Genomic DNA, 24,286 nt, shown 5'->3' on the forward strand with positions numbered 1-24,286 from the left:
GGGGCAGAGCCCAGGCAGCGGGGGTGGTTGGGGCCCTGGAGTCAGGGGTAAGCTGTGTGAGAAAGAAATTCCGTGTCCTACAGGGACAATGCAGGGGGACTTCTATCACAAGCCAGAGAGGAAGGGTGCTTACCAATCAGCAGGGCACCAGGCCTCTTGGATTTTCTGCAGCGTTGATGGCTTAAGCGGGCCATGGCGTGTAAGATGAGAGTGGCCGTGACAGCGCACTGGGGCTGAGGCAGGGCAGGGCCAGAGGGCAGGAGAGCGGTCCAGAGCTCTGTCCATGGGAGGCAAGGGCCTAAGCAGCAGCAGAGCCTGGGCTGCAGAGCAGTGTGGGTAATGGGAACACTTCCTTAATGGGAATGGTGTGCTGCACAGCTGGGCCCGTGTAAACAGTGTTACCCAGAGGGTTTCAGTTGATCGGGGACAGGGATGCTGTAAAGCAGTGACCCCAGCTCTTTCACCCTAACACAGATATGGGGCCTTCCAGCAGACAGAGCTGTGCCCAGAGAGGGTCAGCACCAGGGGAGACCAGGATGCAGAGCCGATGTCGCAGGGAGAGAGGTTGCAGCTCAGCCCAGGGAGACTTGACTGACAGTCCAAGTGTGAGAGGGAGGAGCCACAGCAGGATGGGAATGTCCCTGGTGCTGACCCCAAAGCCTTGACTAGAAGTTGGAGGGGGAGGCAGGCCCCTCGCAGCGAGAGGTGAGGTCCTGCAAGCACGTGTCAGCCCTGCACTGCAGGAGGCGGACACGGGCTTCCCTCCTTTCCTCTTCACTGCGAGGGTGTGGTGCTCACTCATCCTCTGCCAAGAACGATCTTGTGCTTCCCCTAAAGAGAGCCCCCCTGCTGGACAGAAGTGTATGTCCGGGTCTGGGGCCCATCCTCCAGTGGCCCTCCACACCCCCTCGGGAACTGTAATTAACCAAACTTGGACCCACAAAGCTAGAGCCCATGGTGAGCGGAGGGCTCAGGTCTGGGAGGGGCAGGACAAGGCCCTGCCTCCTGTGCCAAGGCGCTCGGTGCCCCGGAGCTCAGGCAGGGGTGACTGCACTGTCAGTTATGAAAGGCACCAGCAGCAGGTCAGTAATAATACGGAGACTTCAGAGGAAACGATTAAACGACGTAGGGAATGGAGTGCTGTGAGGTGTCCCGTGTCACCCTGCAGGTGTCTTCTTTCAAACACTCGACCTCACTCGTTCCAAATAATTCACACCAGCATTTCTGCCGGAGCCAGTCATGTGAAACTCATTCAATGAAATGCTAGCTATAGGTGCCTGGACGAGTTACAGTGATCACCTCTGAGAGTGTGATATGCACTGAAACAGTCCCAGGACTTTACCTGTAATTTCTCTGCCCTGCAGTTTGCAGTTCCACGTGGGTGAGCGTGTAGCATACGCCGTTGCTCACTGCTCTCACACCTCCTGCTTGCTGCCTGTGCTCTGGTGGCCTCTGTGGGTGACCCTCCCACCTGTCCTGTCTCCCGAGAAAAGCTCATCCACCTGTCAAGCATGTACGTCCTTGAGGGAGTTGGAGTGCCCTGCCCACACCCACGCTGGGTTGTTCCAGCTTCTCCATCAGCTGCTTTGTGGCCAGGAGCTCTAGGCCTCCTGTGCCTCCCTCAGCCACCGGGGACATGGATCTGCTTGCGTCTTCCTCAGCTGTTAGGACGCCCTTGATCCTGTCCCCAACCAGTGACTAATTCCGGCCAGACTTCGCACCCTCAGCCCTTCTCTTGATGCCACAAGTCAGCCAGAAACTGGGGGAACCGCTAGATACCCCTCGGGAGGCCCTCACAGAAGGAAACACCAGCGTTTACAGCCAGAAGTCTGGCCCACAAGGTGGGCCTTGCCCTGTGGGGGGGGGGCTGGGGGTCAGGGTTCATCTTCTAGTCTCACTCCTTTCCAGGTCATCGACAGCAGGGTGTCCTCCACCTCCCGCCAGAATGCAGAGGGGTCATTTTCTAGGCAAGGGTACAGAGCCCCAAGGCGGTACCCACCCCCAGCAGGTCTTCTGGGTGGTGCCTCAGCTGCCCAGACCCTGGTTTCTGAGCCTCTTCAGCCCAGCAGTGACAAGGGTCCCGGCAATGTCAACATCCCCAGCACCCGGTCCACAGCGACCCTCCTGGGCAGTTGCATGGGGCAGCAAGTGGCTTGGCCAGGGTTTTGGCGAAGCACAGCGCTGGGTGCCACGTTCTCACTGAGGAAAGCGGGCTCTCTCTTCAAAGCACCTTGGGCTTCGCCTCAGGGATGTGGTTTTCTAGGAGGGTCTCGGTCATTCTGCTTCTGAAGGTGTCAGCTGCCTGGGATTTCTTTATAAAAACTCTTAAATGTGACTCCCCATGAATGAAACAAGACCAGACCCATGAAACAGTCTCGTCATCCCACCCAACCCTTTCCCACGCCTTCAGCGACTCCGGGGCCTCAGTGTGGAACACTGTGCGCAGCATGGAGCCCGCTCATCAGGACCCTGCCGGCTCGGCCCAGTCACTCTCCTAGCAGGACACCGGCTGGCTGGGCATGGGCTGTCCTTCCGGTTGTACGATGCAGACCCCAGGCTGACGCTCAGTGTGAGGTCGCTCTCCTTGGCCTTGCTAAGAATCCTGACAGGGAGGGAGGCTGGGCAGGGGGAGGACCCCACGCTCCCCGTGGTCCCTGTACCAGAATGGGCCTGGCACGAGGTCCCAGACTCGGCTTCCAGCCTGGATTCACTTCTGCAGCCCGGCTCCTGCTCCTCCTAGAACGTTCATCCAGCTCCGCATCCCCCCCACAGGTGGTCCACATGCGCAGTGCTCCTGGGAAGGGTCCGCTGACTGCTGCATTGGGAGCTGGTGGGTTTCCCTCTGTTGCAGAGTGAGGTTGCCCTGCTGGGCCAGGAGGAGCTCCCCGGTCAGCCAGGCCTCGCAGTCCAGGCATCCCAGGCAGATGACCCCACCAAGTGTGTTTGCCCATCTTTAAAATGGGGCAGTTAGTGCTCATAGAGAATGGGCACAAGTGTGTCTAGGAGGTTTTAAAGAAGGCTGGTTGTGCTTTCCAAAGAAGCTCCTAGAGAGACAGCAAGGGTGTTCAGTCCTGGGCAGCAGGTACACTGGGACGTGGCCACACTTTGTTTTGTGTCCCGTCTTCAAACCCACACCTGCCAGACATGAACCCTTCCCATGCAGAAAGTACCCTCCGAGGTTTTGCACTGATCTTCCTGGTCCCGGGTTTCTCTGGGCAGCGGGAAGGCTGCCCGGAGCCGGGCTGAGTAGGGCAGAGGGTTAGAAAGCCCCCTGCTTTGACGCATCATGTAGAGTGCGTTTCTCTTTTTGAAAACCACGTGGTGAAGCATGCTTGCACTAAATTAACACAGCAAAGTGCACACACTGAGTCTTACTTCCCAGAGCAATTACTGCCAGCAGTCTGGTGTCTGCAGACACTTCCTGAGCCTGTGCCGGGGGGTGTCTCTGTGTGGTGTGTGTATAGCTGTCTTTTTGTTAACAAAATACCTGCTTGCATTTTGCCCTGTAATTTTATTTTTCAGTTGATGTTACACTGTAGGCACCATTCCACGTGAGTCTATGAAGATCAGTAGCTTTTTCTATATTGCTCCAGTATGTGGACATGATGTAAAGTGTAATTTTTCCAGTGTTTATTTTGCTAACAAATATGGGTGCCTTTGCTCCTGTGAGCTAGTATTTCTGTAGACAGTTTCCTAAAAATGGAGCTGTCAGTTCAAAGGGTGTGTGTGTTCTCCAGTGCCGGTGAGTCACACCCGCCCCATCACTGACAGCTGCCCCTATCACCAATGGTGATTACGTCCCACTCCCCAGAGACCACGAAGGGGGCCAGTGGGGCCTCGGCTGCAGCCCCCGCTCTTCCCAACACAGCCATGACCAGCAGGAGGAGCACCAGCCTGACACTGGCCCAGGTGCCCGCCACTCAGCCCTCCCCATTCCTGCACCAGGAGGTTCCTTAGGGCTCTGGTTCCTGAGGAGCCCCAGAGGGACCGCCAGGCACTGGCCTCAGATGGCTTAATGCTCTGCTGCTGTTGTCTGGAACGAGAGTCTCTGTGTTGAATTCGGGCTTTGTTTCCATTTTGCAGGGGTCTGCAGGTGAGGTGGGGCCCACTGGGTGGGGCTGGTGCAGGAAGCGGGGTGAGTCCTGCACTGAGTGCCCCTTTGTAGGGGAGCACCGCCGTGGCCACCTGGAACCAGGCAGGCTGGACAGAGCCTTCAGGTCCTGTAGTCTCACAGTCAGGTGTTGTGGGATGGGAGAGAGAGCAGGAGGAAGAGAAATGACCCAAGTAACTTCAGTAGTGTCGCACTGCTGTGGGGAGGGAGGCTGGGAGTCGTTGCTGAGAGAGGACCCTCCCCTCGGTCAGGGCTGACACTCCCTTCTAAGGGCAGTGCCCTGCCCTAGCCTCTCGGAAGCAGCGACTCCCCAGTGACTGTCCCAGACACGCGGCAGGTGAGCAGGAAAGTGTGAGGTCATAATGGTGTCCATGGGCCAAAGCCCCAAGAAGCCACTTGTCAGTGTTCTGCCTGTTGGTGGTGAGGTACAGTGACAGCTTTATTGTTGAGGACGCCGCTGACCCAGCTTTATGACCCTGTGTGAAGACATGTAGCCAAAGGCAGCAGGTGTTTCCCTATTTGAACAGACTGAAAAGACTCTGCCCACAGGGCTCAGGATGGCGCCCTCGCCCAGCCCTGGAAGGGCACATCACTGTTGGGCAGACATTTACCCCGTGTGGGTTTTTAAAGCACCATAGACAACCCGGCCCCACGTTGTGCCTGCCCGGCTGTAATGGCATCTCCTTCTCACGCAGCTTCGGAACCCAATCTGAAGTTACGGTCCCGGCTAAAGCAGAAAGTGGCCGAGAGACGGAGCAGCCCCCTGCTGCGCAGGAAAGACGGGCCCGTGGTCACTGCTCTAAAAAAGCGTCCCTTGGATGTCACAGGTATGTTAGAGGAGAGTTTAAACCCCACTGTCTGCCCCCCACCCGCCACCGCCCTCTCCACAAGGCTCTTTCTTGAGCACTTCTGAAGCTGCGGCCCACCCTGCATGCCCCTCAGCCACGTGCTCCTGTTGCCACAGTGCCAGCCGTGCGCCCCTGAGAACCCTCCCCCAGCCCGTCCCCGCTGCAGGTCATTCACCAGCGTGGGGAACACAGCGAGGCTGACGGGCGGGAGAGGTCTGCAGGAATTCAGGCTCAGGCTGCTCTGAAGGCGGGGTTTTAACCGATCCTGTAACGAGGAGTCACACGTGTCTGACCTGCTCCAGAGTCCGAACCACTAGGGCGGGGGTGGGGAAACTTTTTCCTGCCAAGGGCCACTTGGATATTTATAACGTCATCCTTGGCCATATGAAATGATTAACTTAAAAATTAGCCTGTGTTTGGTCAAACATTTAATTAACTCACCTCTAATGGGATGGCTGGAGCTGCTTCTCTTTTGTGAGGCCTTGGCAGGGCCAGAAAAAATGATTTTGCAGGCCCTGTACGGCCCTCGGCCAGAGGTCCCCACCCTGCACAGGGCATCCCAGGGGTTGGGGGGGAGGACCCGGAGTTAGGGTCCCTCTCTCCCTTGCGCACTGCTCTTGGCCCCCACCTAGTGGTGGACTTGCAGAATACCCACAGGACACCCACTGGGCAGAGCCCCTTCCCAAGGGCGCACCCCTCACAGGGATGTATCTCCATCCCCACGTGCACCGCAGTCCTCAGGAGCACCCCCTCTCCAGGGTGCATCCCCTATCCAAGATGCACCCCACCTCGAGGTGCACCCCTGCCCCAAGGCACCCTGTATCCTGAGGGCACCCCCTGCTTCCTGGGGGTGCACCATTGTTCCTGAAAGCGCAGGACAGAGGGGTTGCTCAGAGGCTGCCTGGGAACTGGGTGGGGGGAACGTTTTTGAACCAAGTACAGTGTTTGGTTTGAAAGCCAAGGCTCTCAGGAGGAGGGGGGCCCTGGCACTGGTCCTCCCTGTGTGAACAGACACCTCACACCCTGCGTCCCAGCACCTTGGGGTGAGATGAGTGCTGGCCCCCTGCCCCACCGTGCTTGAGGTTCCCAGCCCAGGGCCTACCTCTGCATGTTTGTGGGTTTAATGTAAAGGGGCCTGGGGCCCGCTTTTGTCCTGTCTCCCTTTTTCTGCACAGGGCCCATCCTCTGGTTGACCCGGGCCTTGTCTAAAGAGAAATGCTGTCAGAAGTGCCTCCAGGTCTCACCAGCTGGGGCTCCCATGCAAATTAGGGAATGCTGTGCTTTGCATTTATTTCTAGCCATGCTGTTGGGGAGACGAGCTTTCCCCATGGTGCTTTGTGAGCATGAGAGCGGGTGTCATGTCAGTCATGATGGCTGACACTGCTGTGAGTCAGGACCTGCTGGGCAAAAACATGACGCAGGTCCTTGCTGCCCAGGAGCTTCCTGTCTAACTCAAGAGACCGGACCGTCACCCATGAGACAAGTAGCAAAGTAGAACCCAGGTGGCTGGAGGGGAGCATGCGCTGAGCAAAGCTGATTCCCAGTAGACAGGGCCGGTGGTGGCCGGTCAGAGGTTGGGGCAGAGGAAGCCAATCCCCTGGGACTGAGAAGGCCACCTGGGCAGATGACCTTCCTGTCCTCAGACACAGCGGCAGCGAGCGGAGCCCTGCTGTCCCCATGAGCAAGGTGCAGCCTGCACCCTCAGCTACTCGGACAGGCTCTGTGTGTTCCCAATGACCCCGATCTCTTGCAGAAGCCACGAGCTCTGCTCTCCCTGACGCCTGTGTTATGCAGGAAGGATGAGGGGACGTGGTTCCAAGTGGATAGTATGGTGGGTGGCTTTCCTAGTGACCACAAGTGACCTTTCCCTGCTCTCAGTTGTTGGGTTTGTGTGTTTCCTGCCTTTTGTTTAGAATACTAGTGGCCAAGGCTTGTCTTTCTGGTGTTTAAGATCGTCTTGCAATTTAAAAGAGGAATAAAACTGATCATGTGCTCAGCTCGCGTCTCAGGTGCCACATCCTCGGCCGAGAGCCTGGCAGACCTGAAAGCGGGCGTGGGCTGCACAGTGCCGCTGGGGGGCCTGGTCGTGTTCTCTCCTGCTGGGGGTTTTGTCCGTCCACAAGCTGGTGAGCAGCAGCCCAGGCCTGGTCTGTAGGCGCGTGCCATGTCCTTTCCTGAGGCCTGCGCCCAGTCGGCTGACATCTGTCTCCGCCCGCAGACTCTGCGTGCAGCAGCGCCCCCGGCTCCGCACCCAGCTCGCCCAACAACAGCTCCGGGAGCGTCGGTACAGAGAATGGGATCCCACCCGCCGTCCCCAGCGTCTCAGCCGAGGTCAGTGCCCGCTTTCTGTTTGTTTCTGCGGCCCAAAGGCGATTCAAAAAGTTGGTTTGCTTGAGGTGACTGCAGCTCTTGTGTGGACGTCACTGTCCACCTGCCACCAGTTGCTCCACTTTTGCATGTGGACACAGGTGCTCCTGGTATGAGGTGGTGGTCAGAGAGCAGCTCTGCACTGCTCTTTTCTCCTGGGCTCTTCAGAGCATGTTAGGTCCACTCTCCCCAGGAGCCGTGTGCCAATGGTGCCTGCTCCCTCCCGGCGCAGGGCTCTGCATGGTGGCTGGCTGCCGGAGCATGTAGGAACCCTTGCTGGGTAAATATTAAAATGTTTGTTGTGTGTTAAAAGATACACAGCTTAAAACGTAAGTCAACAAGGCATGTGTCTCTGTGTCAGGGAACACAAGCCGCACGGGCAGGCAGGTAGGGTGTCAGCTGGCATCACAGGTTGGGTAGAGAGAGAGTTCTGGGGTCACTTGGAGGGACCCTCAGATCCAGGGGTTGGTGGAGAGGAGAGGAGGGTCTCCTGGGAGAGGTGGATGGCTGCTTCAGCCAGGTGGAGGCCCTAGGGCCGGCTGCAGGTTGTGCCTTGCCCTTGAACAGACCTGAGTCGTATGACTTTCCAGGCAGTCAGTTCCGGGACCATCGCTCCTGCCTTCACTTCCCTCAATTTATCCCCCAGTGTCTCTGGAGCACCTGCCTCACCCCAGCCTCGGGCACCAGACCCAGGCCAGGGGCCGTCAAGGGCCTGCTCCCACCTGGCTCCCTGTGCTGGCCGGGAGAGGGAGTCATTGGACCCGTCCTGGGGAAGGCAGGAACTTCACACTTGCTGAGCGGGGCCGCGGGCTGGGGCCCTGCGTTGGGGCTGCCTCGGCGTGGCTTGCCTGGCAAACTGAGCCAGAGCTACTGTCTGCTTCACCCTGACAGCTCTACGAGTGGGAGGTTCTTCTGCGTTCTGTCCGAGTTCTGAATGACGGGAGGGGACAGCCTTTGAGACACAGCCTCCTGCTTCCTCCTTGACTAGTTAGGCGTGAGCCCAGCCTCCAGAGGCTGACAGGTTCTGGGCACTTTGTGGGTGAGCAGGGTTTTGGAAACTGAGATTACTGCTTACTTGGCTTAATCCCCACTTTCTCTTCACTCTTTGTCCTTTGGTTGTCGCTTTCTTTTATGGCTTTTCCCTTTCAGCCCACCTGTTTAAGTGCTTACTTGGATTATTGAAGTTCTAACAGCCCTCCTGGTAGACTGCGGTCATAGCTCAGGTTGGCCTGAATTGCGTAGAGCTCAGCCTAGAAATTGCTTCTGGAACAAGATGTCCGGATCGTCACTGTGGGGACAGCGGTCCTGGGTCCGATGGCTAGTGAGGGTGGGCAGCTGTGCACCCGGTGCGTCCTGTTGTAGGGATGCCTTATTCGGGTGGGTCTACATGGCTCTGGTTAAAGCGTGTGTTAGTTTCTCCAAGTCACATGTTAGTGCAAATTCGGCTGCTGCAAGTTAACAGAAGCTGTAAGAGGGTTCTAGGAAATGTGAGGGTACAAGCGTGGTCGGCCTCAGATGCTCGTTACCGTCAGCGGGGCAGTCTTGGAAAGTGTGGTGGTGTGCAGTGTCCAGAGGCGGTGTGGGCTCCTCGCGAGGGAGGGAGGCAGGGTTCCCTGCACGGAATGGGGCTCGGCCTCACCACACCCTGTCCCCTTCACACGGGGACACGGCTCCCCATGCCACAGACAGCGCTCCACCCAGTTCAGAAGGCCGGTGTGATGGGGGCGTGCCTGTGGTTGTGGGGGGTCTGTGGTTGGGAGGGCCTGCCTGTGACTGGGGTGGGGCCACAGGCACTTTGACCCAGGCCCTGGACTTCATGCAGAACTGGGAAGCTGATGGAGACACTGACGCTGAAAAATGGGGCCAATCAGCCTACCAAATAATTCTCAGAGGCAGCTTTATTCCTAAAAATAACTTGGGTAAGAAATAGCCATGGTTGTAAAGAGGAAGCTATGGCCTTGGGAGCACTAGACCCTCTGCTTCCTTCCTTCCTGGAGAGTCTCCGTTTGCTGGAGCCATGGTTTCCTTGGCAATCGCAGGCATGTTCTCTAAAGCACGGTTCGTTAGTGCTTCCTGTACTTTGGACATTGTTTTGTGTGGGAAGAGCCCGTCACCATCACTGTACCGTGACGACGGGACGGCAGGTGGCTGCAGCCAGCCTCCGACGAGGTGTGCGTTCCCATCCTGTTACCTGTTCCACCTTTAGCACAGAACCAAGTATTAGAGTGTGTGTTTCCCAGTGACGCTGAGCTGTACCATCAGCGTAGCTACCTGGGGAGTCTGCAAGGCAGCAGTGTCCGCACAGGCCCTGAGAGCGGGCGCGGGGCCCGCAGGACGCCGGGCGCAGACGTGGCCGCTGCCCAGATGCTGCGTTTCCCTGGGAGGGGAGCGGCTCTCACCCTCGGTTGCGTGGTCCACGGCGAGAAGGGCGGAGGGAGCCGGGTGCTCCTCCCTCGTGTTCCTTTCCATCGCGATCGCGCAGACTTCCGTCCCCTCCCCCACCTCGTGGCAAAGTCCCTTGTTTGTTGTTAGCTCGTTGGCTCAGCGCTTGTTTGCTGTGTCTACTATGCAGGCATGTGCTGGTGAACAAAACAGTCTTTTATCAAAGAAGGGTTGTTCTAGAAGCAAAATGGTGTTAAATATCCGTCCTTCACGCCCTCGGAGACAGCCGGCCGCTCACCCTCTCCTGTCTGCCCGTCTGGGCCTCAGTCTTGCTCTGCACTTACGTAGTCTAAGACTGTTTTTTAAAAAAATGCAGGATCCTGTAACTTGTCTCTAACTTAACAACACACCGCAAACAAGACTCCAGGTAACCACGAGCCTTTCCGACCGGGTGCTTTTCTACTGCAGTTGTCACCGTTTTCTGCCTCTTACGTGAGGCTGTGTTCATCTCTATTTCCCTATTTGGTTTCTGGTTCTGATACGATATGTGGAAAGACATTCCCAACTCTAAGAATATATTTTAAAGCACATTATCTTAGGTGTTCTGGTAGTTTTGCCACGAATAAGCAGTGTGACTAAAAAGGAGAGTTTGGTGAGCCTTGAATCTGTTGCATGCTCACCGCCTGCTCTAAAACACTACGCTTGCCTCCGTGTTGTAACCTGTTGAAGCATCTTTCCACTGCGGTGTCTCCGCATTAGACCTGGTCTGCCCACACTTGGCCAGAGCAGCCTGTGACGGTCGTCCTGTGTTCTGTCCCCAGACCAGCTTGGCGCACAGACTGGTGACTCGAGAAGGCTCCGTGGCGCCACTCCCTCTCTACACATCACCATCCTTGCCCAACATCACACTGGGACTTCCTGCCACTGGCCCTTCCTCAGTAAGTAGGCCCCAAGGGTCCGTGTGGCGCTTGGCTGTTCTCACAGGCATGTAGCCTGACGTCACTGGCTGTGCCTCTCCAGGGGGCGGCAGGCCAGCAAGAAGCCGAGAGACTGGCTCTCCCAGCTCTGCAGCAGCGGCTCTCCCTCTTTCCCGGCACCCACCTCACGCCCTACCTGAGCTCGGCGCCCCTGGAGCGGGACGGCGGGGCGGCTCACAACCCTCTCCTGCAGCACATGGTCTTACTGGAGCAGCCGCCCACACAGACGCCCCTCGTCACAGGTGAGTGCTCTGCGCAGTGTCGGACCCACACGGAGGGCCTGTTCCACCCTGTGTCTCCCTCGCAGAGCTGGGTGGGCGACTGGTCAGTTACAGGCCCTGCCCTCCCAGGAGGCTGAGGCTCCCTCTGGGTCCAGTGCAGCAGGTGGCAGAGGGCAGACCTGACGGGAGGACAGTCGGTTTCTGTCAGCAGTAAATTCTATAAAAACAGCTCCACCTGAAGGGTGGCTGCTAGAACATGGGAAGTCCGTGGTGGAGTCTGCGTGGCAGGACGGTGCAGTGTCTGAGAGGACGCCGACGTGCGTGGCTACGGTCACCCGTCTGCACCGCCACTGTCTGTAGCTGGAATCTCTATTCAGGAGTAAAATCCACAGCAGCGTCAGAGCTGCACCTCCACACCCCTGACCCAACCCCGACCTCATGGGAGACACAGGGAGGCGGGCAACAGGGCCGGAACCTGACGCGTGCAGGTCTGGACGGGGTTGGTTTGGTTTTCCTGTTTTTGCTTCTTTGTCCCTTGAGCACTTGGTTCCGTAGAATCGCTGGCTGGCCTGGGCGCGGGCGTGTCCTGCCAGGCCCCTGGGCCCCTGTGGGAAGATGCCTCCTGACTGCTTTTCCGCCTCCCCATCCTGTCCTCTAGCTGCCACCAGGGTCCCCTCAGGGCTGGGAAGTGCCCCTATTGTCCAGCACCGTGCCGTCCATTGCGGGAGCACCGGCCGCAGGTGGCCATAAACGTTGAAATTGAAAGTTAAAAACACTGAGTCACACTGAAGCATAGCGCGTTCCTGTGGCTGCTGGTGTGGCGCAGTGCGGCCTGGGCCGTTCCCGTGGCTCAGAAAGCTCAGGGAGGCGGCTGCAGTGAGGCCGCAGTGCTCAGCTGGACACAGGCTGCGCCGGGCCTCCTGGTTGGTCTCCCCGAGCAGCTCGCCAGGCGTCCCATGTACTCCTCACTCGTTGGCATGAAGGGTAGTTCTGGAAGCCCTGCCCTTTTCCCCGAGGCCAGTCCCGTGCCCGTCCCACATCCCTGTCCTGCTCCCGCATGTTCTGCCACCGGCTGCAGCTCGTTCTGTCAGCAGCTGTGACATTGCATCTGTCCTGCCTGACCTGCTCCCTCCTGGAGCCCAGACCCTGTGTTTTCCTATGGCTCTGCCCCCCCGCCCCCCCCGCACCCATACAGTCTGCAATACGTAGGTAGTGAGTGGGGCACAGTGTTTACCCCGGGGTTGAGCACAGTGAGGGCCACGGTTACTGAGGGGCTGTGTCTGCACAGAACCCAGGAGGAGTCACTGCAGGCTCCCTGTGTATCTGAGTCTCCCCAAGGAGTCCGCCCACAGACCTACCTTCTTGCTGATGATGTCAATGGACAGACAGATGAGCTCTGTCCACAAGCGCTCCGAGAACAGGCCCCTGTGGGAGGAGCGGCCGGCCAGGTCAGAGGGCAAGCAAGGCCCAGGGTCTGAGCACTCTGTCCCCTCCCCCGGCCGTGGTGCCCGGCCTCTGGATGGCTCCTATCATTCCTCCTAGAAAGAGCAGAGTCCCGTGTTCCCAAGGCTGAGTGAGCAGCCAGCCAGGGCAGCGCACAGAGATCAGGGCCTTTTCCAGGCGAGAAGGAAACTGTTATGCAGAGCCCTGCTCATCTCTGCGGCTCCACACGAGCTGCGGGCACTGCCTGGCCCGGCCTTGCTGCCCCGCCGAGTGCATGTTCCTGTGGCTGGCGAGCGGAACTCTCAGACCAGCATGTCCCATGGGCCCGGCCCCAGAGCGTGGTAGTTGGGCATGTGCAGGAGGCTAGGCGCTGGGGCAGGTGAGATACAGGGAAGGCTTCGTGGAGAAGCAGCACTGCTACAGACTGAGGTGGGCCCTGCAGGTGACTGGGTGGAGAGAAGGCCAAGGAGAAGGGCAGGTGCGGGTTCCGGTGGGTCGTTCTAGCCTTCTGGGCACTCACAGGGCAGCCAGGAGCCACTTCTCCCTGTTGGACGCCCTTGACCCGGGGTCATTGTCAGCCTGAGCGATGTTTAGTGTTTGTTTGTCTCAGGTTACGAGGGGAACATACCCAGGTAGCAGGGGAAGGGGTTTGTTAGACCCTTTTGCCCAGAGAACCTCGGAAAATGACCAATGACCCAAACAACAATTTCCAAAAAAAGCCAGATGGATGAAAAGCCCACGGAAGGGCGGGCGGTAGCCGCCTGGTTCACAGGAGAGGCTGGGGTTTAAACCAAGAGACACGGACAAAGCCGTCGTCTCCTGTCAGCTGGACGCGGTCTGAATGCCCAGCCCGGGTGCGGGACCCTCGGGGGCCAGTGGACTGGACGTTGGCAAAGCCTCTGTAGTGATTTATGGAGAGAGATTCTGACTGTCCGTCAGGCTTTGAAGTGCTCATGCCCTGTGTGTGCACAAAGGGGTGCTCTGAGAGACCCTTAAAGAACTGGACCCCTGGGGACAGTTGCTCCTCACGCTGGTTCTGTGACAGGGAACAGCTACCGTGGCCTCCCTCCGCCTGGCATGTGCCACTCTAGCCGCCCTCGGTGCTGCTCAAACAAAACCCTTGAAGGGCCTGGGCCCGTCGGGCGACCGTGCCAGGGCCGTCGGGCGGGGCGAGCTGCTCTGGGGCTGTCACACAGGATGCCCGTTGGTGGCACTGGCCTGGTGTTAGAGACGGCACCCTCCGAGGGACAGCTCAGGGTCTCGCTGTGCCTGGTCACCCGGTGGGCTCAGGGAGCGGGGCCCGGGCGGCGGCTGCCCTCCTGGTGCCCCGGGCAGTCACTCACAGCCCCCCCGCCCGCCGCCTGCCCCCGCGTCACCTTCAGACTGGTGTCTTTCAGGCCTGGGCGCGCTGCCCCTGCACCCACAGTCCCTGGTCGGCGGGGACCGGGTGTCCCCCTCTGTCCACAAGCTGCGGCAGCACCGCCCGCTGGGGCGCACGCAGTCGGCCCCGCTGCCCCAGAACGCCCAGGCCCTGCAGCACCTGGTCATCCAGCAGCAGCACCAGCAGTTTCTGGAGAAACACAAGCAGCAGTTCCAGCAGCAGCAGCTGCACCTGAACAAGGTGGGTCTGTGCCGCGGGCGCTCCGCAGCCCCAGCGCGAGCCCCTCACCTTCGCCCCGGCGGCTGCCCCTTTCTCACTCCAGAGCCGGGAGTGCGGGACCGGCAGTGGGCCTCGGGCGCCCTCCGCGGCGGGGACGGGCCTTGCAGCTGGAACGCGGAGCGGTCACCCCGGGGTGGGTGGCTGGCGCGGGCGGGCTGCCCCGCGTCCTGGTCAGCATGGTGCGTGTGGCGAAGTCCACATGGCCAGCACTTTTTTCTTTAAACCCTTGCTGACCAGTCAAGAGTATACACGTGTTTTTGGGTCTGAACGTTGCTGACCAGTCATGAAATAACTCGTGTCTGCACTTACATTAATTTAAGTACTTTTAAGGTCTGAAAGCAGTGTCGGGTTTTAAAGAAGGGGAAAAGCAGCCCGCCACACGGGCAAGTTCTAGCTCTAAACAGGCAGTCAGCAAGGTGTTGAAGCATGTGTATCTTCTTTAAGGAAACTCAAAACAGAAAGTCCCCAGCCTCCCGATGGCCTGAAGTCCCCAGAAGCACATGTCTGGTGACTTGGTCCTTGCCGTGTGCTTGCCCATTGGAATAGCGTCGCCAACAGGGCCGCGCCCAGGCCAGCCCACAGAGGTCCACGCACCTGCAGTCTCTGTGGCCGCTCCCTCGGGAAGTGGGAGGAGAGGTGGTGTTGCTCTGCTTAAGAGTGAAATAGGAAAAGCGATTTCATGCAATTTTTCAAGTGTTGACCTTTGAGAGAAAGCGTCTTCAGTGCTGGAGAGTGAGGCCAGCCTGTGGGAGACGGTCAGTGTTTCCTCAAGTTAATGCAGAGTGGCCAGGGGACCAAGCTGCCCCCGCTCGGCCTGCGCCCAAGAGAAGGACTCACACACCAGCAGTGGGCAGCATAGGGTGGTCACACAGAGCGGGCACCGCCAGGCTGAGGAGGGTCACTCAGCCCTGAAGAGGAGTGAAGTAGACACGCGCTACAGCGAGGACGGCCCTGGAAACACAGCGCCAAGCGGGGAGCAGACAGGAGGCCCACGCGTGTGAGGTTCCCTGTGTGTGTGATGTCCAGGCAGGCGGGTGGGTGGGCACCGGGGCCGGGGAGGCAGGGGCGTGGCTGCCAGCGGGAACAGCGCTGCCCTCTGAGATGGCGGCACTCTCAAGGTGGCTGCGCCGCTCTGTTCACATGAAGGACTATGACTCGGAGTGTGACTGAGCTCCGGTGCGTGCGTTACGTTTCAGCAGAGCTGCTGAGAAAGAAGAGGGTGAGGCGAGAGGAGGCAGCTTCGGTGACTGCGGGAGGGAACTCTGGGCACTTGGGCAGGTTTGGGATGAGCAGGCTTGTTCCTCGGTGTGTCTCTTTCCCGGGGAAGCTCACGGCTGCACCCCCTCTTCCAGGCGGACCCCAGTCGTCAATCCTCCACCTGTCACACGCGGTTAGGCTCTTGTCTCTGCCTCCCTGCGGAATGAAAGGGGGGAGGGGGTTGGGGATGAGACCTGAACAGGTCCACACAAGTGTGAAGATGGAGCGAGAGGAGGGAAACCCACCCCCCGGGGCTGAGGTGCAGAGTGCAGCCAGCCCTGCTCCGCGGCCACCAGCCCCCGTCTCGGCCTAGTCGGGTGTCGGGCCAGGAGAATGGTCTTTGAAGAAAGACCATCTTCCCACCCACGCTCCCTGGTCTCAGCTCCTCTGAGTCGGCCTGGATGTCACTTGTGATGGGTCCCCCATCCCAGCTAGAACTGCCGCCCAGCCCCTCCTGTCTGCATGACTGCACCCGTTCCTCATGCCTCGTGTTCCGCTCTGTGGTTCCCGCCCTGTGGGGTCATCCTCAGATCACCCCCAGGTGGCCACGGCCTCCTACTTCCCCCACACCTGCTCCCACCTGGTGCAGACACTTCCACGGCTGTCTCCACGGAGCTTGTGGAAGGGCGTCCCTGAGCAGGGCCTCTGTGCCTCCTCGTCATGTCCCAGAGCTGACTCTGCGCCTGCATCCTTTTGGGCAGCAGCCATCCTCTGTGCCCACGCGCACCAGGAGCCAGCCTTGCGGCCTCACTCCTCTGTATGGACCGGCCTCTTGGCTGGCCTCCACCCCGGCCTGGCTGAGGCCCACAGTGTCACCCCCAGGGCCCCATTTGCAGTCTGACCTGTTAGGGCCTGTCTGGGGCATAGGCAGGGGCGTGACCCCCTTCGAGAAAACAGCGTCTCGTGCCTGTCACCTGCAAGGCAAAGTTCATGGCATGCGAGGCCTCCAACCTGGGTCCCATGACCCCGGCCCTGTGTCAGGGCACCGACATCCAGACGTCTCGGTCTGGGGGACAGCAGGGGGCCAGGCGGGGGTGCTGGGGCCTGTCAGCTGGGAAGAAGCTGAGCAGGAGGAACACGCTGGCATCCAGCCCACTCCTCTTTCAGGTCAGGGCCTCGGTCACACTAGGAAGGACAGAAAAGAGGTTTCTCAGCCACGTATAACTGGGCTGAGGGTGGGGGGGCGGCATGTCCCTCTCGGCAGCTGTGGTGGTGGAGAGGGCGTGGCGTTGGCCTCTCCCTATGCGCCCAGGCACAGAGGTGGGTTGACACCTGTGACAGTCATCGCCGCTCTCTTGAACCAAGCGCCGGCCTGCCTCCTTCCCTGCCTGGGCCTTGCTGTTATTTCTCAACACTGCAGACAGCACCTGGCACCCATGTTCTGGTACTTGACCAGCCTGGTGCCTGCTGACCTTGGCTCAGGATAAGCTCACACCCCCTGGGTCCTCCACCCCTTCGTTTCTGAGGTGCAGACTTACCGATGTGCCTTTTCTCCCCAATGACCTCAGTTGCCCTGGGCCACACTTACTTCACCCTCCCCCACACACACACAGATTATCCCCAAACCCAGCGAGCCAGCCCGGCAGCCCGAGAGCCACCCCGAGGAGACGGAGGAGGAGCTCCGCGAGCACCAGGCCCTCCTGGAGGATCCCTACCTGGACCGGCTCTCTGGGCAGAAGGAGGCGCGTGAGCTGGCGGGAGTGCAGGTGAAGCAGGAGCCTGTGGACAGTGACGAGGAGGCAGAGCCACCGAGGGAGGTGGAACCCGGCCAGCGCCAGCCCACGGAGCAGGAGCTGCTCTTTAGACAGGTGACCCAGGGCGGGGGAAAATGGACAGGAGCTGGGCGGGGCAGGACGCAAGGGGCGCCCCGGCTTCGGACAGTGGCCCAGATTCCCAGTGGGCGGTGGAAACTGAAGGGCCTCTTCCTTCCCTTCCCGCCTGCCCAGGTCTTCTCCCGTCTTTCCTGGCGGTGTGGGAGGTGGCTGAGGTTCCGTGTCTGTTGTACCTTAGCTGTGTCTAGTCGTACTGGCCATTTGTCCACTGTGGACATCGGTGCACCTGCTTTCCAGCCAGCACTGGCCCTGACTCCCCAGGGGTGGTTTTCTTCCAGGCCTGCAGGCTATGATGAACATAATCCAAGTGTTGGCAGGATTTAGGGTAATCACTAAAGGTGGGAAGAGGGAGACGAATTTCTTAGTTGACCAAAAAGGGAGGCTGGACCTTTGGGGCCAAGGAAGCAGCAGTGACCAGCCTTGCAGATCCAGAAAAGTGCTGTCACCCAGTGCCCAGAGCCAGTGAGGGTTCTGGGCACCGAAACACAGTAACCAGACTCACAAGAGGCTGATGAATATATCTGATGAATGACTTACTAATTTACAGTGACAAGTAAAACTGCCACGTCAACAAAATACTAGGTCAGCAGTCAGCAAGTCGGAACCTCATGTTAGAGGCCCAAGTGCTACCTCGGAGGTTGCTCCTGGTGAGCAGGGTGTGAGAGCCAAGGGCACCTGCGAGTGGAGTCAGGTCATGTCCAGCAGCAGAGCCCTGACCGGGGTGTGGGGCCCAGGCTCGTCTGCTCCCCTCTCCCTAGAGGCTGAGCTGGCCACCTAGTTGTGCACCGCTCAGCTTCGGCAGCCCAAGCGCATGGCCCGCGGCTGCTCCCCCGCCACCCCCAGCAGCACCTGAAGATTCCAGCTCTGATACACAGGACCTTAGGTTCTCTGGAGGCCTCTGGGTGGGCAGCAGGCCACACCCTTCACCCCTCTTGGTCTGGGCTTCGTTGGGGGCCCTGCGGGCTGCTGCTTGTACAGTGTTTTTTCTGTTTCTCATTCAGAGGGTCCATCTCTCATTTCTCAGGCCATGTTCTTAGCACCCAGACACTAGACCACTGCTCTGCAAAGTGCAGTGGACATGACACGTAATGAAAACAGAGGTTCCAACCACAGGAGCCCTGCCTCTCCTGCCCTGCAGCTCCCTGGCAGACCTGGCTGGCTGTCCTGGCCAACCTGGCCCCACGGGGCTTTGTTCCCTCATCAGTGTAGGTCCTGGAGTTAATGAAGGAAGCCGATCTCTCATTATTCCTGGAATTCAGTGAGTTACTAGTACGTGGATATGAGATTGGAGAGTATTATGTAAATTTTTAGGGCAAGTATCTTGTAGGTGATGAAGCTGTCGGCATTTATTTAGGACAAGTAACCTTGTCTTCCAAGCCCAAGACCCTTGTTGAAAGCAAGGGTCCTTTGGAAAACAGTTTCAGGAGCCTCATTGGGACTCAGTGGTGCAGGTAACAACTGGTAGGTGTAAACGTGAGACAGAGTGTCCGAGCTTTTGCAAACCCCATACCAGGAGGCCGGTTGGTTGTAGGTGGTCATGAAAGTGGGTGTGAGCCCCTCAGGGCCAGGGGGTGCCTCCTGCTCTGGTCTTCCCAGCATCTCGGGGCTCTTCCTCTGCCGCTCAGTCTGCTCTGCGCCTCCCCTCCCCCAGGGGCCAGGAAGGTGGACCTTCCTGAATGACAAGAGTTGTACATGGAAACTAAGGCACGACTCACGGTGGATTTGGAGGAGTGAGGAGCTCTGCTCTCCAGCCCCTCGGCCTGTAAAGTGGGAGGTGGAGCCATTCCCTCCTTTGTTGTCCCAGGATGGCCCTGGGGATCAGCAGCTCCTCAGGCAGGACTGGGCTGGCCACAGGGTTACACCTGCCCCTCGCTCCCTCTGGCTCTACTCCCTCCCACAGGATGCGCATCTCAGCCCGTCCACAGCGTCCCACCGGGGTCTCTCCCCTCAGGCCCTGGCTGAGTGGCCCCACGCTCCACAGACTCCGCACTTCTCTGCTGTGGGCCTGGGTCCAAGCCCCTCTGTCCCACCGGCCTCCACGGCCTTTCCTAGGTCGTCCTCAAGCATCTCCACTGCTCGCAGTGCAGAGGGGAGAGGTGGCGCTGGCCCTGTGGACTTCCAGGGGCCCAGAGCCATCCCACCCTGAGTGGGTCAGAGAGCTGCTGGCCTTTCGGCGTCAGCCCCGGCTCTGTGCTCACAGAAGCCTCTTCCCACATGGAAGCAGGACTTTTGTGAGGAGCAGCTTCTTGTGGAAGTGCATGTTTAACTCATCCCTGTCTGCTATTTGTTTCCTGAAAGACGGCTGTATTGGGGTCCTGGGATTGTCCGTGTGGGTCCCACCTCCTCGGAGGCACGTTGTTACCCTCCCAGCCCCGTCAGCCGGGTGGTTGGGCCCTGGGCCTCGGGAACCTGGTGGCACACGTCTTCTTTGCTTCAGCAGTCCCAGTCCTCAAGCAAGGATGGGGGACAGTGAGGACCAGGACAGGAAAGGTAGCAAACAAAGTAGAGTCAGCATTTCCCTCCCGTGATGGCTTCTTTGCCGGGTCTCTGGGTGCAGAGCAAGTGCCTTGATCAGAACCACAGCAGCTACACAGTCGCCCAGGAGGGCTGCTGCAGGCTGCTGGGGCGTCTGGTGGCCGTCGCCAATACCCATCTGGCTGCCACTGTGCACGGAGGTGACCGGGTGGAGGGAGGGTAAGCGGAGGGGTGAGCAATACAGCAGAAAAGAACTCGAAGCCCTTCAGGGAGGTGAGGTTTCTTTAAGCAGCGAAGCCCCTGTCTCCCCCCAGCAAGCTCTCCTGCTGGAGCAACAGCGGATCCACCAGCTAAGGAACTACCAGGCCTCCATGGAGGCCGCCGGCATCCCCGTGTCCTTCGGCAGCCACCGGCCTCTGTCCCGGGCACAGTCCTCCCCTGCGTCCGCCACCTTCCCCATGTCTGTGCAGGAGCCCCCCAGCAAACCAAGGTTCACCACAGGTAATGTGAGCACGGAGGGGCGGGGGCGTGGGCCCGGGGCTGCCTGGCAGGGCAGCCTGGACTTGACAGCGTACAGCTGGGAGGTAGTCCAGTCGCAGACCTCTGGGCGGTGGTGGGCAGCCTGCTGGGGCCTGACCTGCTGCTCTGAGGGCTGTGCCTCTGTCTGCCCACAGGCCTCGTGTATGACACGCTGATGCTGAAGCACCAGTGTGCCTGCGGGAACAGCAACAGCCACCCTGAGCACGCCGGCAGGATCCAGAGCATCTGGTCCCGGCTGCAGGAGACCGGCCTCCGGGGCAAATGCGAGGTAAGGCTGGGCCCAGGAGGCGGGAGCTGGCACGCACAGCCTGCGGAACTCGGCATGGAGGGTGGGACTGGGCCAGACCCTGCGGGGCAGGGCTGTGAGCATTTCCATGACGAGGACTGGCAGCCCCGGTGCTCAGGCCTGCCTTCCGGAAGGTGCCCAGGGCTGTTGTCCTCCTAAAAGCCCAATGCTCCTTGAAGGGAGGCCTGCGTCTGTCCTGCACCGCTGCTCCCCCAGCACCCCCATCACACGCTGCTCCACTCTCATTAGCGCACTTGCTGAAGCCCACGGCTGCCGTTTTCCTTCTGCTTGTTCCCTGGGAGGTACCGTTCTGAGGCTGGGCTCCTGTCAGTGCCCAGGACACCGCAGGCTGCCCTCGGGCCTCTGCGGCAGGGCAGGAGCTGGAGGCCCACGGGGAGAGACCAGCCCCGCTGCTTTCCTCCAGCGTCCTCTCACTTGCATTCCCGAAGCTTTTCCCAGTATGTGGAGAGCGGCAGGCTTGAGGTGACCCTCAGAATCCCCGCTCCCCCAGGGCAGCTGGTGGTGTGGGGGTCAGAGTCATAGTCTCGTCTGGTCTGATTGGAATTTGGTTCACGAGCACAGCACCCCCGCCCCTGGGTGAACTGAGAGGGTTCTGCTGGTCCTCGGGTCTCCCCCCTGCCTGGGATAGTGAAGGCCGGGCTCCCTCTCAGACAGTGAGGCCCCACCTCCATTCATGAGGGCCTGGGACTCCAGTCTCTGCCCACGCGTGGCTGCAGGGGTCCGGCCCTTGAGGACAGGAGGGCTCTGCTGCGTAACAGGAAGGGTGTTCTCTTGTGCTGATGGGAAACGTTCCGCTTAGTGATCAGCTTGTGCTCTTTGCCCTGGAGTGCAGCTGTCGCAAAGGACTGTAGCTCTCGGGGAGGCCCTGGCGGCAGTGCGTGCGTGAGACGGGGCCCCGGCTCGGGACTCCTCGGTGTCCTGGTCTGCGGAGTGGGGCTGGCAGCACCCACCTCCCAGGGCACTCTAGGACGATGGCCCCGGCCCCCAAGTTTACCCATTGAGTGGGACCTGCTGTGTCCCACACACGTTGGGAATCCCTGCAGCACCAGGGATGATACGTGGTGGCACATGCTACTCTACAGAGCAAGCCTGGGGAAACGGGACCCTGCAGCTGATTACAAACCGTCGACCTCTGCATCGGCCGGGTAGGCAAGTCCCGGAGAGCCAGCACATCCAGACCCCTCTGAGTCCCCCCGAGTCCTCCCACTTCCCCCCTCGAGGTCCCTCTTCCTCCCTCCAGTCTGCCCCCCTCCTCCGACAGCTGGAATGTTTAGGAACTCTAGCTCCCATCTTTACCAGTTTTTTGATGACGTGGTTTTTGGAGGGGAAAGGAATCCGGTCCTGGAGTGCCCTCTGGGGAGGACAGTGACCACTGTGTGGAGCTTGGCACCTGCTCCCAGTCTCCAGAGCTCACCACTGGGGGGCAGCATCGCCCCAGCAGATGTGGCTGTAACCCTGTGCACCCCCACAGGGCTGCTGGGCGTCTGAAATCCCCGTGCCCGGCTTCCTGTGCCTCCCTCCTCATACCCAGGAGGGTCACTGCCCAGAGGCTCCTGCAGTAGTTTCCCTGCCAGAGAAGCCACAATAGCAAGTGGGGCAAGACGCAAAACGCAGAATAAAGCCTCGGCCCTCCACCTTCTGTGGCACCCTGGGGGGCACTGGCCTGTCCTGGGTCCCCAGACCTGCGGGACTCGAGTTCCAAGGAGAAGAGGGGCCTGTGGTTCCGGGGTCAGACCCCAGGCTTCAGGGTGGCCTGGAGGAGACTGGGCTGCGGTGTGCTGCCTCCACCCAGCGCTCAGGGACCCGCTGGGCGCTCACCATGGGCTGCGCCTCCTGGTTCAGGGTGACGTGTGGTCACTCAGCCCAAGGACTATCTTGCCCCTGTCATCTGCCCTCACACCTACTCCCAGCAGTCTCCTGGGTAGCAGAATGCATGGCCCCGCACTAGACACGGTCATAGGAGTCGACCCCCACAGGAGCAGTGAGAGGGGCTTCCCAGGGTCTCAGGTCTCCTAGCCAGGGCCCCTTGCTCCAGGCAGATGACTGTGGAGGCTCCCGTGGGTGGGACCCCCTCAAGCTGCCAAGGTGGGCTCGGCACGGTCGTGAAGGACGCAGGGTGGGTGGCTCTTTCCTGGGAGCTCAGTACCCTCTGCGCTGAGGCTGGGCCAGCCAAGGTGCTGCCACAGCAGCTTACAGGGGAGCTGCTGCCTCTCCTCCTTCAGCCAGGCCTGGGGGCGCGGCCCCGGATCCCCCGGGGGTGTCGGGCGAGAGCAGCTGCTGGCCTGGCGCTGTGCTCGAGAGTGTCCCACGGTCCCAGCACCCCAGGGTTTCCCTGGGCCACCATCACCAGGCCTCTTCCTGTGTCCTCACTCTCAGAAAGCCACTGTAGTGTAAAAGGCCAGCCCCGGTCCCCGCTCATAAAGCTCCCCTCCTGCTGCACGGTCCAGTCAGTGTAGCTCAGCTGGAGAGTGGTAGTGATGTTGGCTTCTGGGGACGTCCGGAAGCAGCCTGGGGTCTTGATTTGTGGAGTTTCTGAACCAAAGGAAAACACAGACGGTCAGGCGTGGAGGGAGACCCGAGGCCGATCTCAGGCCTCTCCGGCGGTGCTCGGGGTAGGGCCCAGCCTTTCTCAGGGAGGCCCCAGGTCGCCCTGCCCGGACCAGTCTGCTCGGTTTGGGACCAGGCCTGGCTCGGGGGGCAGAGCCACACTTGGATGCTGCACTGTCGGTGCCCCGGCAAAGGCTAAAGCCCTTGAGGCTGGCGTTGTCTTTTTAAACGTGTTTCGGTTGTGGTTAAAGTTTAGACTCTCTGAGACACTGAAAACAGTTTGAAATGTTACGTTGGTGACGTTTGCTCTTTACTTTGCAATAATCAAGCGACTTTTGCTGGTGCACACGCATAGCTCATCTTCCTCTGGGTGGTGGTCCCTTGAATGGAACCCCTCCAGGAGACGCGAGCGACCTCTCCCATGTCCCCACAGTGCATCCGCGGACGGAAGGCCACCCTGGAGGAGCTACAGACCGTGCATTCGGAGGCGCACACCCTGCTCTATGGCACAAACCCCCTCAACAGGCAGAAACTGGACAGTAAGAAACGCCTAGGTACTCCGAGGCCTTCCTACCTTTACTGCCCAGGCGGTTTCCAGCCCTGTGCTCCCTCACACGGCTCTGTGCCTGGCCCAGGAGGATGTCCCGCCCTCCGCCCCTGAGGCTGTGGCCGAGACAGTGAGTGTGGCCACCAGGCTCTGCCCAGGTGGCCAGGCAGGGAGTCCTCTGAGGGCTGCGCCAGGTCTAAGGTGAGGTGCCAGCGGAGGAGTTCTCACCCTCAGCATCCAGTAGGGCGCCAGCGTCCTGCTTGTGTCCCTGTGTTGGGCAGGAAATGGTCTGGGAACCACTGGTGTCACAGACCCTGGGACAGCAGAGGTGAGACCCTCATGCTCCCAGCCTACTGCCTGCCCTCACCTGCAGGGAGCCTGGAGTCTGAGCTCCACCTTTGGCTCCTGGGGGCAGGGCATGTCCAGGAGCAAGCCAGCATTATGGGGCCAACTAGTCTGAGGCCGGACAGGGTTTAGAAGAAAGGAGCCCTCAGGCATGGGGATAGTGGACACCGGGAGAGTGTAAATGGCCTCAGCAGGAGGAACTGACCAAGGCGGCCACGTGCAGAAGACGGCCACATGGTGTGACGGGCAGTGCCCGCTCCCCGGAGTCTCCAGGATCCTCCAGGAAATGTGGCTGCCTCCAGCACAGGCCTCACTGCCTGGAGTGTTCTCCTGGGAGAGGAGCCCGTGGGTCCCCAGATGGCCCAATGCTGCCGCGGCAGAGCCAGTGACCCGGCTCCGGCACAGGAGGTCTCTAGTCACAGGGGAA

The 24,286-nt window shown here is 59.9% G+C and overlaps 1 protein-coding gene across 4 annotated transcripts in view; it reads left to right on the plus strand.

The window, feature by feature from the left end:
* Window positions 1-24,286, plus strand: part of HDAC4 (histone deacetylase 4) — a 180,938-nt gene that overhangs the window by 129,549 nt on the left and 27,103 nt on the right. For 3 of the 4 annotated variants that reach the window (XM_081141971.1, XM_081141972.1, XM_081141974.1), the window contains exons 8-16: window positions 4,807-4,938; window positions 7,178-7,290; window positions 10,530-10,646; window positions 10,729-10,927; window positions 13,747-13,970; window positions 16,820-17,074; window positions 19,888-20,074; window positions 20,248-20,381; window positions 23,401-23,521. In XM_081141971.1, the coding sequence (XP_080998097.1) occupies window positions 4,807-4,938; window positions 7,178-7,290; window positions 10,530-10,646; window positions 10,729-10,927; window positions 13,747-13,970; window positions 16,820-17,074; window positions 19,888-20,074; window positions 20,248-20,381; window positions 23,401-23,521 (1,482 nt within the window). The remainder of the gene's footprint in view (window positions 1-4,806; window positions 4,939-7,177; window positions 7,291-10,529; window positions 10,647-10,728; window positions 10,928-13,746; window positions 13,971-16,819; window positions 17,075-19,887; window positions 20,075-20,247; window positions 20,382-23,400; window positions 23,522-24,286) is intronic. The other variant, XM_081141973.1, reaches the window with a different exon arrangement.

Source organism: Miniopterus schreibersii (assembly GCF_964146895.1).
Source record: "Miniopterus schreibersii genome assembly, chromosome: 7".
Classification (NCBI taxonomy): domain Eukaryota; kingdom Metazoa; phylum Chordata; class Mammalia; order Chiroptera; family Miniopteridae; genus Miniopterus; species Miniopterus schreibersii.